At 36.1% G+C, this 11770-nt stretch overlaps 1 protein-coding gene and 1 long non-coding RNA gene across 2 annotated transcripts; both read left to right on the plus strand.

Annotated features, from left to right (window-relative positions):
• The first annotated feature begins 1967 nt into the window (after positions 1–1967).
• Positions 1968–2853, plus strand: LOC113039126 (uncharacterized). The gene is made up of 2 exons (XR_003274877.1): positions 1968–2074; positions 2522–2853. It is a non-coding gene; the product is annotated as an uncharacterized LOC113039126 (long non-coding RNA).
• A 6270-nt stretch (positions 2854–9123) lies between these two features.
• Positions 9124–10837, plus strand: LOC113039152 (apolipoprotein L3-like). The gene is made up of 3 exons (XM_026197051.1): positions 9124–9208; positions 9414–9447; positions 9725–10837. Exons 1-3 carry the CDS (start codon positions 9124–9126, stop codon positions 10578–10580), a joined length of 975 nt encoding a protein of 324 aa, XP_026052836.1. The 3' UTR covers positions 10581–10837.
• The last annotated feature ends 933 nt before the right edge of the window (positions 10838–11770 follow it).

Below are 11770 nucleotides of genomic sequence, written 5' to 3' on the forward strand. Positions count from 1 at the left end.
TTCATCGTTGTTTGCAATTTCTTCTTTTTAAACAAAATAGCAGCGTAATTTCCATGAAATGAACGCGTTTTTGCAGCAGTGATTCAATCTGCGTCTGAGGAGATTGTAGACAGCTGTTATTTGCGCATGCACCAGCGGGCGGCACACGTGACTCGCGTGAGTCATTAATCAAGCTGCGCTTAATATAGTGTTATTATGCCAAAATACTGGTTTATTTAGTTTTAAATGAAACCATTGTAATCCTGAAAGTATTCCCCTTTTTAAAAAAATGAACTATAAACTATAATCTGATCACTACGTTTTTTGACGTAACTGTAACGGATTACAGTTACTGGATTTTTGTATCCTGATTACGTAACGCCGTTACATGTATTCCGTTACTCCCCAACCCTGTATGTATATATATATATTTTTTTTTTTTGTATTATTACTATTTTTTATATAAGGATTTTTGGAAGAAAAGATGGCATTTGTGTGATTTTAATTTATCCCACTTTTTTGTTGCTTAGCAAGTTCGTAATCTACTATTATGTAGGCTATAGCTTCCCCTTTAATGTTGTCTTAACAACCTGGAGCTGAACACGCTCAAAACAGTGGAGATGATCGTGGACTTTAGGAGAAACCCCCCTGCACTCCCCCCACTCACCATCATGAACAGCACTGTGACTGCAGTGGAGTCATTCAGGTTCCTGGGAACCACCATCTCTCAGGACCTGAAGTGGGACAATCACACTGACTCCATTGTTAAAAAGGCCCAACAAAGGTTGTATTTCCTTCACCAGCTGAGGAAGTTTAACCTGCCACAGGAGCTGCTGAAACAGTTCTACTCAGCCGTCATTGAGTCTGTACTGTGTACCTCAATAACTGTTTGGTTTGGTTCAGCAACAAAATCAGACATCAGAAGACTACAGAGAACTGTTCGGACTGCTAAAAGGATTATTGGTGCTCCCCTGCCCACCCTTCAAGAACTGTATACATCCAGAGTGAGGAAAAGGGCTCATAAAATCACTCTGGATCCCTCACATCCAAGTCACCCCATCTTTGAACTTTTGCCATCTGGCCGGCGCCTCAGAGCCACAAATACCAGGACAGTCAGGCACAAGAACAGTGTCTTCCCCCAGGCAATCTCCCTCATGAACAGTTAAATGTTCCCTACTTATGCTTATAAATGCAGTGTTGGGAGTAACGCGTTACAAAAGTAATGCATTACAGTAATATATTACTTTTTGCTGTAACGCAGTAGTGTAAGGCATTACTAATCAATTTTCGGTAATATTTTACTCGGTACATGTTCAGCAATGTTATTTTTCAAAGAAAAGAAGAAATAAAAAAAAACTAAAGACCGCAAGATATTAAGGAATCGAAATATGAAGCAAATAAGTCATATTTCCTGTTCGTGGTCAGCCAATAGCTGCTTGTGGTGTTTGTTTTGCATTTAAATAATTTCTGCGTTTTATTTCTTTCCTAGTAGCCTATAGTTCATAGTTTCAGTTCAAAGCGGCTCGCGCTCGCCCCGTTAGAAGCTCTGACAGAAAGGCTGCGTGTGAGGCTGACAGAGACTGAGAGACGTGTTTGAGATGTGCTGCTTTCCTTAATGCATAACTTACATTGCACAGGTATTCACCTTATTTTCCATGGCAACAACGGTGCCGCCATTGCGCTCGTTTTGTCATCTTACTTCCGGCTGAGGGACCGGATGTAACGTACCTAAGCTAGTGGCTGGCTAGATAACAGAACGCAGAACGAAGAGAAGTATGATATATGCTCAGTTAGGGGCTGGATAACAATTGTATTCAAAAAACAATTTCACCAACGATGTAGCGAACACATTGTGACGCGGTCTGAGTGTTGTGGTGCACTTTACAATTTATAACCACCACCTAAAGAAGAGAAGCACCTGAGGAAATGGATGACGGCGCTAAATTTGAAGCGCCCACCCAAGCGCTCTTATGTGTGTTCGTACCATTTCATGGACGGGAAGGCGACTGACGAACACCCTTACCCCGAGAAATGGCTCGACTACGATGTCCCGTTAAAGAGGTCACGCTGGGGATGAAAAGGTTGTCAGATTCGGGTAAGCTAACCTTAACTAGCTATGTGTTTGCTCCCCTAACGTTAGATTTATGAAGTCCGTTCTATGAATACATTTATGATCAGTAACAGGCAGTTAACAAAGACCACGAATTTTCCATGATTACCATTATCCACCTATTTATTTAATATTTACGGTAGTACAAGATATTATAGTACATTACAATAGCTCACATTATTGCTGCTACAGAGATTGCAGGTGATAGCAGGCAAGCTAGCTACATTTCTCATTCAGATACTGACCTACGTTTGAACACTACAGTTAACAGTGTGTATACTGTTTTTTCTCTAATGCATCTCTCTCTCTCTCTCTCTCTCACACACACACACACACACACACACACACTGTTCTAAGTTCAGGTCAGATAATATATTAATTGTCATGATATATTGTAAGTACTAATGTAAAAATTTTTACTTATTCACACAGATGTATCGATGACCGCCAGTGATGCAGTGGACAGCTGTGAGGGTGATCAGATCCACATGCCCCTGATCTTGCTGAAAGTCACCAGAAGTTACCTGCTGTGATAGTTATTTTTTTATGAACCTTTACAAAGTCACCAGAAGTTACCTGCTGTAATAGTTATTATGAACCTTTACAGTGTCACCTGACATTACCTGCTGTAAATAGTTTTTATTTATTTATCTTAATTTGATCTTTTTTTCATCTTTAATCTCTGATTTGAAGGAATAACTCATGTCAAGTTTGTAAGTTAATTCCATCTTGGTTTATTACATATGGAAATTAAATGAAGTTTTTTTCAGGATGGTCAATAGAAGGTGTCTCTTGCTTCCTGAAAACAACAAACACTGATCAACACATCACAAATGATTTTATACAACTTATATTAAATTATCCATGTTCTAAAAAACAAATCACAGTCTGTCTCTTGTTTAACACAACTGATTTAAAACAACTTATTTCATATAGTTAGTCTTCACCCACACCCTCTACATCCGATCCCAATTACCTAATATCCTATCCTTAACCTAATTATTCTCATTCCTGCTTATTTACAAAGCTGCAACTATCTTGTTGAAAGCATCAGGTCGCCTGCCTGAAACTCATCTGACACAAGGAAGCATACACTTAAAACAAAAGGTTTGTAGTCTAGCTACAGTCTTGGCACAGAATTGCTGATTGTGTGGCACATGTAACTTGCTGTCAACTTGCTCTCAGCCCTGTACAGAACATGGCAAACCTAAAATTCATTTCAAAGCTTTCACAGTTTTCTTATTTCAGAATCATTCATTATTATTACATTTAACGTTTATCTACAATATTCATTGATTAGACTTAATGTACACCTACCAAATCTTACCTTTACCTCACCTTTTGCATATACACTGTGCAGAATTGAAAGGCAAGCTGATTTTCTGATCATATTTTTTGGTAAAATTGACCGATTCCAAACCAAACCAATCTCAACTATTAATTTTGCATGTAATCTTTTATAAGTGATATATAATCTTTTTTTGGCTTGTTTTTTCTGTAAAATAAAATATGCATAATAATTATGCATACCTGGATTTAAGGCGTTTTTCACTTCCAAGTTCCAGCCTCCTCCTTTTCTAATGCATAATTGATAAACGTTCACTTACCTTACTCCACTGTACAATTAAGTTATTAGACAAAATACTTAGTCTGATGATGGTCATCAAACACGTTATTATACTTTTAAACATTTATAACTTCGTGTATATTAACATCACACACACACACACACACACACACACACAAAACTAACCAGCACCATGCTGAGAGGTTTAGACGGCTTGACTGGCTGTTTGCACGTTCAATTTTAAAAAGACGAAAAAACCCTCGCTGTGTAACAGTACACGACCCACTGTCTCACTATGTAAATACTGGTAAGCCTCGGTACATTTTTTTAAATCATTTTTCCTTGCTGCTCCATCAACTCCTCCTGACGGCAGTTAAATATATAGGTTAACTCTGGCCACTTCTTCATATCGTCTAACATTACCCACGTTAACAGCGTCGATGGATGGGACAATTTGAGACCATTTTGATCGTCATAAGACGTTTTCATCGTGCTCCCAATTTATAACATAACGTTCTTTGTCATTTCGCCACAGTTATAGCTAGCTATAAACAATCTTACAACTACTAAACTAGTAACCGGACGTGCCGTATCGGTTTAGCGGAAGTCGGATGACAAAATGCGGAAATGCGAAGTATTAAAGTGGGCGGGGCGGAATAAGGTGAATATTCTCCATCTGTAAATGTTAAAAAAACAAACAGTGGAAATATTTCCATTTTGCTGTCAGAAGTGCATGAGCTTTTGCTTCAGCGATTCTCCGCTAGTCGAGCGCAGCCGCGCATGCGCGCCAAACAGATGAGCTCAATGAAACAGGAGCGCAATAATTCTAATGTATACATTTTGCTGAAATATTTATAGTTGGACATTAAATGTGACATGTAGAATTTTAAACCTATAAGTAAGTGTATTTGTATGATAGCGCTAACTGAAAAGAGTAATGGGGTAATCAAAATAGCCTTTTTACTCAGTCTGTGCTTTTTAATAATTGTCATTTTTAACTTTAACTTCTGCTTTAATATATATTATATATATATATATATATATATATATATATATATATATATACACACACACACACACACACACATTAGATTGCAATGTTATGTTACAATGTAATGAGATTTTAACCCTAATATATGCCTATATGCTTACATTCACTTTATTTGTTTAATCCAAATCCAAAATACCAAGATATAGACTATCGCAAATCAGACAAAAAATAGAGAGATGTGAATTTTTCCTCAGATCGCTCAGCCCAATACAGAAGTATGGAGTTTTATTTCACGTATAATTTTTCCCTTTTTTAAAATGGCATAACAACAAATAAATAGCAAACATAAATAAATGATTAAATAAATAAACAGGTACGGTAAACTGCAAACCGTAAACTGTTTACTCCAAACACACCAAAAAATTTTTGTCTGTGTGTTGTTGTCTCTGTGTACTGGAAGCTTATGTCACTAAAACACATTCCTTGTATGCCTAAGCTCTTTCTGATTCTGATTCTGATTCTGATTACTGATCTGGTCCCACAAAATGGTTTCAGTATTCCTATATTAATAAATCCAGGTCCATTAAACCGTGCATCAATTCACAAATAACATCATCAAAAAGGTAGCAATACTGGTTAATCCTTGCACAGTATCAAGACATACCCAATTACTATGTAAACTGTAACATCAAACTCTGTATTTAGCAGAAATTGCACATCCTATCTTGTTTAGCTAGACACGTGAATCGGTACATGCCCATACACTTCAAACAGATTTAAAACATATGTAAACTGAAGAGAACTTACTTTATGATCATGAACTAACACTTTGAAACACCAAACCCCGAAAAACATCCAAAATAACAGGCAGGAAAAACTTGTGTGCAGCTGCCGTTCTCTTAGTAAACAGTCATCAGGCAGCAAACTTGTACAATAATGCCTCCTACTGGATGTACGTAGAAATACAGTCTACAACTATCAAAATAAGAGTCCCTTCCACAAAAGACCGAATTTCTCTACGAGCCTTTCATACAAATAATAATAATAATAAATGCAAATACACACGCATATGATTGTATAACATTTAACTGAATACGTTTATTTATATTTTTTATGAAATATTTATAATATTACAACACTTAAATGACTTTTTTAACAGAATATGTCAAATTAAAACCACAGTAAACAAGGGCAATATATTACATCAAGATAAGGCGTCCCCTTTTAGGGACTATTCTATTCGGATAATCATTAAAACGGCCAGGCAACTGCTTTAAATATTACTTACAATCACGTCCAGAAATGGCATTATATTATGTTGTATTTTTCATATGCGATTTATTATTATTGTTTATAAAACAAGTTTTCGAGAGAAACATTTGTTCGTCTGAGTTCACCAAGAGTGCGTGAGGAGGACCCAAAAAACTCTTTCTTGTGACGTCCCCAGTTATGTGACTTAGCCAAACTTTGTGCAACTTTCTGCTCTCCCCTCTGAGTCTCTCTGAGCAGGGCAAGTTTGACATTTGTTCCTCAGTTTCTCATGTCGTTTACTTGGATTCGTTGACTGATCTTAATTATATACTCAAACACTTGAAAAGAGACAAGAATGTGGATGTTTTTGGAGGGATGGTCATTTTTAAATCATACCCTATTTATTGCATCTAAGTTTGTTAATAATATATTTATGGGGTGGATAATTTTATCAGTTGTTTATTATTCATGCAAACATACATATTGCCCACCAAACATGTTATTTTCAGATAGTGGAGATTACAAAAGACAATATCTGACTGTCAACTCCAGTGTTGCAGAGGGTCAAATGTGTGACATACGTATTTTGACGTGATCGACCTGGGTTCGAATCCGCTTTTTTGCAAAAATATAAAAATTCTCCCCTTTCCAAATTTCAAATCACATCAGAAAATCATTTTCAATGAAATTGAAGTAAACTGAAATTGAAATTAAGTAAATAATCAAAAAGTTAAGGGTAGCCGTAGGGTGGGCTTTATTATCCCAATAAGGTGGCATACATTAAATTAGACTCAATAAGTTATTATTGCATTATGTTTTATAATGTACTACAATACTGGGGTGCAGATAATTGCCACTATTTGCAAGTATAAGTAGTATACTATAAGTATACTATAAGCATACTATAAGTAGTATAAATAGCAGACAATCATGCTATTTTAACATAGTATAAATAGAATCTATATTTGCACTTAGTGGAAATAGCTGCTAATACTGGCAATGCTGCTATTAAAATTAACAAAAACCTATAAATAAATAAAATAACCCGAGATTATTTCAAATATTTTGGAAATTAGTTAAGATTAAGTTATTGCTGACCCTAAACCGCAACTTCCTACTTTATTAACCTTCTAACGTGTTAAATTTAGTGGAAAAACAGGTCCAAAAATGCTTATAACAGCTGGAACTAGCAACACACTCTCGCTCACAACCCTCTGAAGACTCGTTCACTTCGGAAGCGTCTCGATCATTTTCAAAACCATGGACGCTTAGCTTTATGAATTATACATGCAGCAGTGTATGTAGCATGTAGCAGTGAATATGTCAGAGATGCCGGTGGTAGTGGAAACAAGTTCAAATAATGCTGCTGCTGCTGCTGATGATGATGCGGTTAAGAGTAAAGCACATTTAGTAGTTGAACAGGACGATAAATGTGACGAGAGTGTGTTTCCAAGTACTGTTTCTGCTCTGTGTGGTGCAGAGAAGAGTCCAACAGACTCAGTGACAGCAGCAGAGGATGGTCTGTCAGATGAGTCTGCTTCTGTGCTGGAGATGGACTCTTGATGGACTCTAGTGTGTACCCGAGTGTCTCACTGGAAATGGTTGCTACCCCAGCTGTCCTATAGGAGAAGAGTTTTGTTCACTAATAATTTAGTGGCTTCTACTCTTTGGCATAAACTGTGCGTATTGCAGCCACCTACAGGACTGATTCAAAGGAGTTTGGTGACCTTTTTCTGGTCAGGACAACACTGGATTCGAGCAGCCGCTTTGTATCTTCCAGTGCAAGAAGGTGGGCAGGGCTTGGTGGATATTAAGTCCAGGATAATGAAATCAGAAGGTCCCTAATGATGTCCCCCATGGTTCCCTCATTGGTTCTTCTGTATGATCTATCCTGGACACAGATTACAAGAACGCTTCAACTTTTTAATGGTTCGGTTTGTTTTACGGTTTTGGAGTCACGGTTTTGTTGCGGTTTGGTATTACTATGGAAAAACTATACTTTCAAAAAATATGTATTTTATCATTTCATTAAGAATATTCTATCTAACTACAAGCAACAGCACAAATAAAGACAACTGAGTAAAGATACAGATAAAATAAACTGATTTTCAGGGTTTTATTTAGGGGGTCTAGTATTAGTTTTTAGGTACAGAAACTGAATAAAGTAATCAAATGTAAAACAGCATTGCATATTGGACTGTATAAGTTAAAGATTATTCTTTATTAAAGTTAAAAAATCTTTTTAATCAAGAGCAGTGAGTGATTTCTTTGTTGTTGCTGTTTGATTAATATAAAGTCACTTTAATTCACTGCACTGATCCAGTAGACCTACTTTAAGTCGGCTGTAGGATACTTACCAAAACATCATTTCAGTGTGAATTTGTCCATTTAAACAATACTTCAGAGAGAGCTTATATTTGGACACGATCTGAGGCAAGGGTTTGTGCACTTTGAAAGATCGCACTCACAAATCTTCTCACTCTCACTGTTGTTGTAATGTCTGGGAAGCCAGAATATTCATCCATCAACAGAAACATTTATTAACTGAAACTGATTGTTTTACCTGTTATTTACAGCATACCATATTACTGATGCTCTGTCAGATTTAAGTTGAACCGCGGTCTCAGCGCGTGCAGAACCGTGTGTGGTGAACTGAATGGTTCGTCTTAATTAATATCTCTCTGCCTTTTTAAAATAATCATTAATTTAAATTTCTTTATATCTTGCTTTTTTCCTGTATGTGGATGACACATACTTTTAAGTACATTATTAATACTTCTGCATCATGGATGAGGGAATTCATATTTAGTTTGATTTGGAAGAGATATTTCTGCTGAAGTGAGTCTGATATGCCATAGAGACAATTCAGAGAACACAATTCTGAGAAAGCTGCATGAGAGACACAGATTAATAGATAATACAGAAAATAGTGTGGTTTTGAAATGACTCAAAATGGAGAATATCAACTGGTAATGTATGTAATTTATGTTATTAAATTTAATAATACTGCTAAATAGGAAAGTGTAAGTTTAAGCAAGCCAAAGGTGACAGTGGCAAGGGATAAAAAAAAGAAAAATAAAAAACATTGGGAGAACCCAGGATCAGCCGGGGACCAGACGAATCAACATGTGTGATTTAATCACAAGTCAAACTGTGGATCTTTCTGAATTTCTTTCTGAATATTTCACTCAGCTTCTTCTGCTCGAAGTAAACTAATCCCAAGATATGGATCGCCGTCGCAATCTGTCTGGATCCAGTGATTACAGCAGAGCTTCAGATTGGAGTATTGATCCTCCTCCTTACTTTAACTGTAAGTCCATAAATTACATGATGAATATTTTATCGTAATTAATTTTGTGTTCAAATAAATAAACAAATGATTCTTAGAAATCACATCCTCATGTCAAATAGAAAATCTGGATTATTTACAATTGAGAACACAGACAAATCCAAGAATGTTATTTGTATTGGCAATTATTTATCATAATCTCAAAACTGTTTAATATCTAATGCAGGTGCTGGGAGTAAACCAGAGGAGATACTACATTGGTAAGAGTTTCCTTGCTCTAAGTCTTGGCTTCATCAGTTTATTGATGTAGAAGTAGGCCTACAACATTTTTTAAGCTACATTATGGCAAATATTTAGTTGATACTTGTAAAAATTTAGTTAAATACTTGTAAGAGTACTTATATAGTAGTAAATCATACAGTGTACTATATACACATGCAGAACATATGCTCTCATTGGCAAGTATTGTACAATTATAAAGCACACAAAACACATTATAATTATCCTTTAATCCTTATAAAGGTTTTAATATTTCAGGAAACTTCAAACTTTTGATACATTCAAAAGAACCATTGAGGAACTAAAGTCAGAATATGATAGAAATCTTCCCACACTCACTGATCAAATAAAGAAACTGAACGACATCGCTGATCAGACTGAATCTGTGCACAAGGGCACTGAAGTGGGCAATTTGGTTGGAGCATCAGTTGGAGCATTTGGAGGAATCGCAGAACTAGCGGGTATGGCTTTAGCTCCAATCACATCCAGACTTGCTATGTCTCTTTCTGCTGTTGGAGCTGTTGCTGAAGCAGCTGGACGAGTAACAAGTACAGCATCAAACATCACCAACAAGTTCAAGCAAAGAAAACTACGTCTGACTGTTGAGAAGATCATCTGTGATTTCCTGGAGATACTCAAACCAATGACTGAGCATCTGAGTATAATTTCTTACATCACTGCTGATGTTCAACGGAACAATGAGATGTTGAGTAAGCTGAGGTTTCAGAGACCAGTAAGAGGTTTTGATGACTTATTAAAGATAGTGAGAGTAGCTGATGTAGCTATAGTTGGAAATTATTGTGCAGAGGCTGCCAAAGAAATCTGTGTGTATGAGAACAATGTCAGTGCTGTACGTGGATCTGCAGGAGCTGCCAAAGCTAAGCGTGTAGCAGCAACCACTGGTGTAATCTCATCTCTGTTTCTTACTCTTGATGTTGCTTCTATTGTTCAAGATTTAATAGAGATCTCTGAAATGAATCAACCAGCAAAAGAGAGAAAGGCAGAAGAAATCAAATCACAAACTCTGAAGTTTATTCATTACACGAGAGAAACAGCTTCTCAATTTCAGGAGACTCTAGATAAAATTAACCTTGTCATAAACACTTTTAACTAAATGTTTCTAAACAGCACATCTATCAGGCCCAGAAATAAATGATCACACAGTTATTAAAAAAGAAAGAAAAAATGACAACATGGCTTCTTTTTATATACAGTACTGTATATACCTTATACAGTAGGCTAGTCTTGTTCTTTTGTTTCTTATTTGGTTTTCCATGTTATGTGGAATCTTGAGCGGAAAAAACTAAATGTTAAACAAAAGACAAGAAACAATAAATGTTACCGGCCTTTTTAAAGAAAGATTAAAAAAAAAAAAATGTTGTTACAATTCGCGACAAAAAAATATGTGCAAACTGTAATGAAGCAGAGATCAGTTAGTTCCTCACTTTCCTCGCTGACGCCGAGATCGTTCGCTTGCTTCAGTGAAAGTATATCGTGCCTAGCGTTGTCGACTCGTACATTACACGTCACGCCCTGATGTCACGTGTCGTTACGGGATCTTTACTGGTTGTGTGTGAAAGCATGCATGTATACCGGGTAAATAGTATATTAGCTCTAAGATTTGACCTGCTGCTCCTTGCCTTACATTAACATTAGTGAATATTAACTTGAACTAACAATAACAATACATGTGTAACAGTATTTAATATTTTTGTTCATATTAATTGAAAATTAACCAGATTTTAAGCTGTTTCCAGTAAAACTATAAAAATACACCAGCCACATTATAAATTAAACACAATTAATCAACAAGAATAATTACATCTGGTATTCCTGCACAAACTCTAGTCATTGTAACACTTCTTCAGTATAAAGTAGGTCAGTTTATGTACGACTGGCAGAAATGTACAGGAAAAAAAAATCAATTAAAGATGCAATCAAACAGACGATGAACTCTATTAGCAGCAATTATTATACAAACCCGATTCCAAAAAAAGTTGGGACTGTACAAATTGTGAGCAACAAAGGAATTGAATCTCATAAACTTATATTTTATTCACAATAGAATACAGATAACATATCAAATGTTGAAAGTGAGACATTTTGAAATGTCATGACAAATATTGGCTCATTTTGGATTTCATGAGAGCTACTCATTCCAGAAAAGTAAGGCCGGAAAAGTAAAATGTACATATAAGGAACAGCTGGAAGACCAATTTGTAACTTATTAGGTCAATTGGGAACATGATTGGGTATAAAAAGAGCCTCTCAGAGTGTCAGTGTCTCTCAGAAGTCAAGATGGGG

The sequence above is a fragment of the Carassius auratus genome, chromosome 21, assembly GCF_003368295.1.
Source record: "Carassius auratus strain Wakin chromosome 21, ASM336829v1, whole genome shotgun sequence".
NCBI lineage: Eukaryota > Metazoa > Chordata > Actinopteri > Cypriniformes > Cyprinidae > Carassius > Carassius auratus.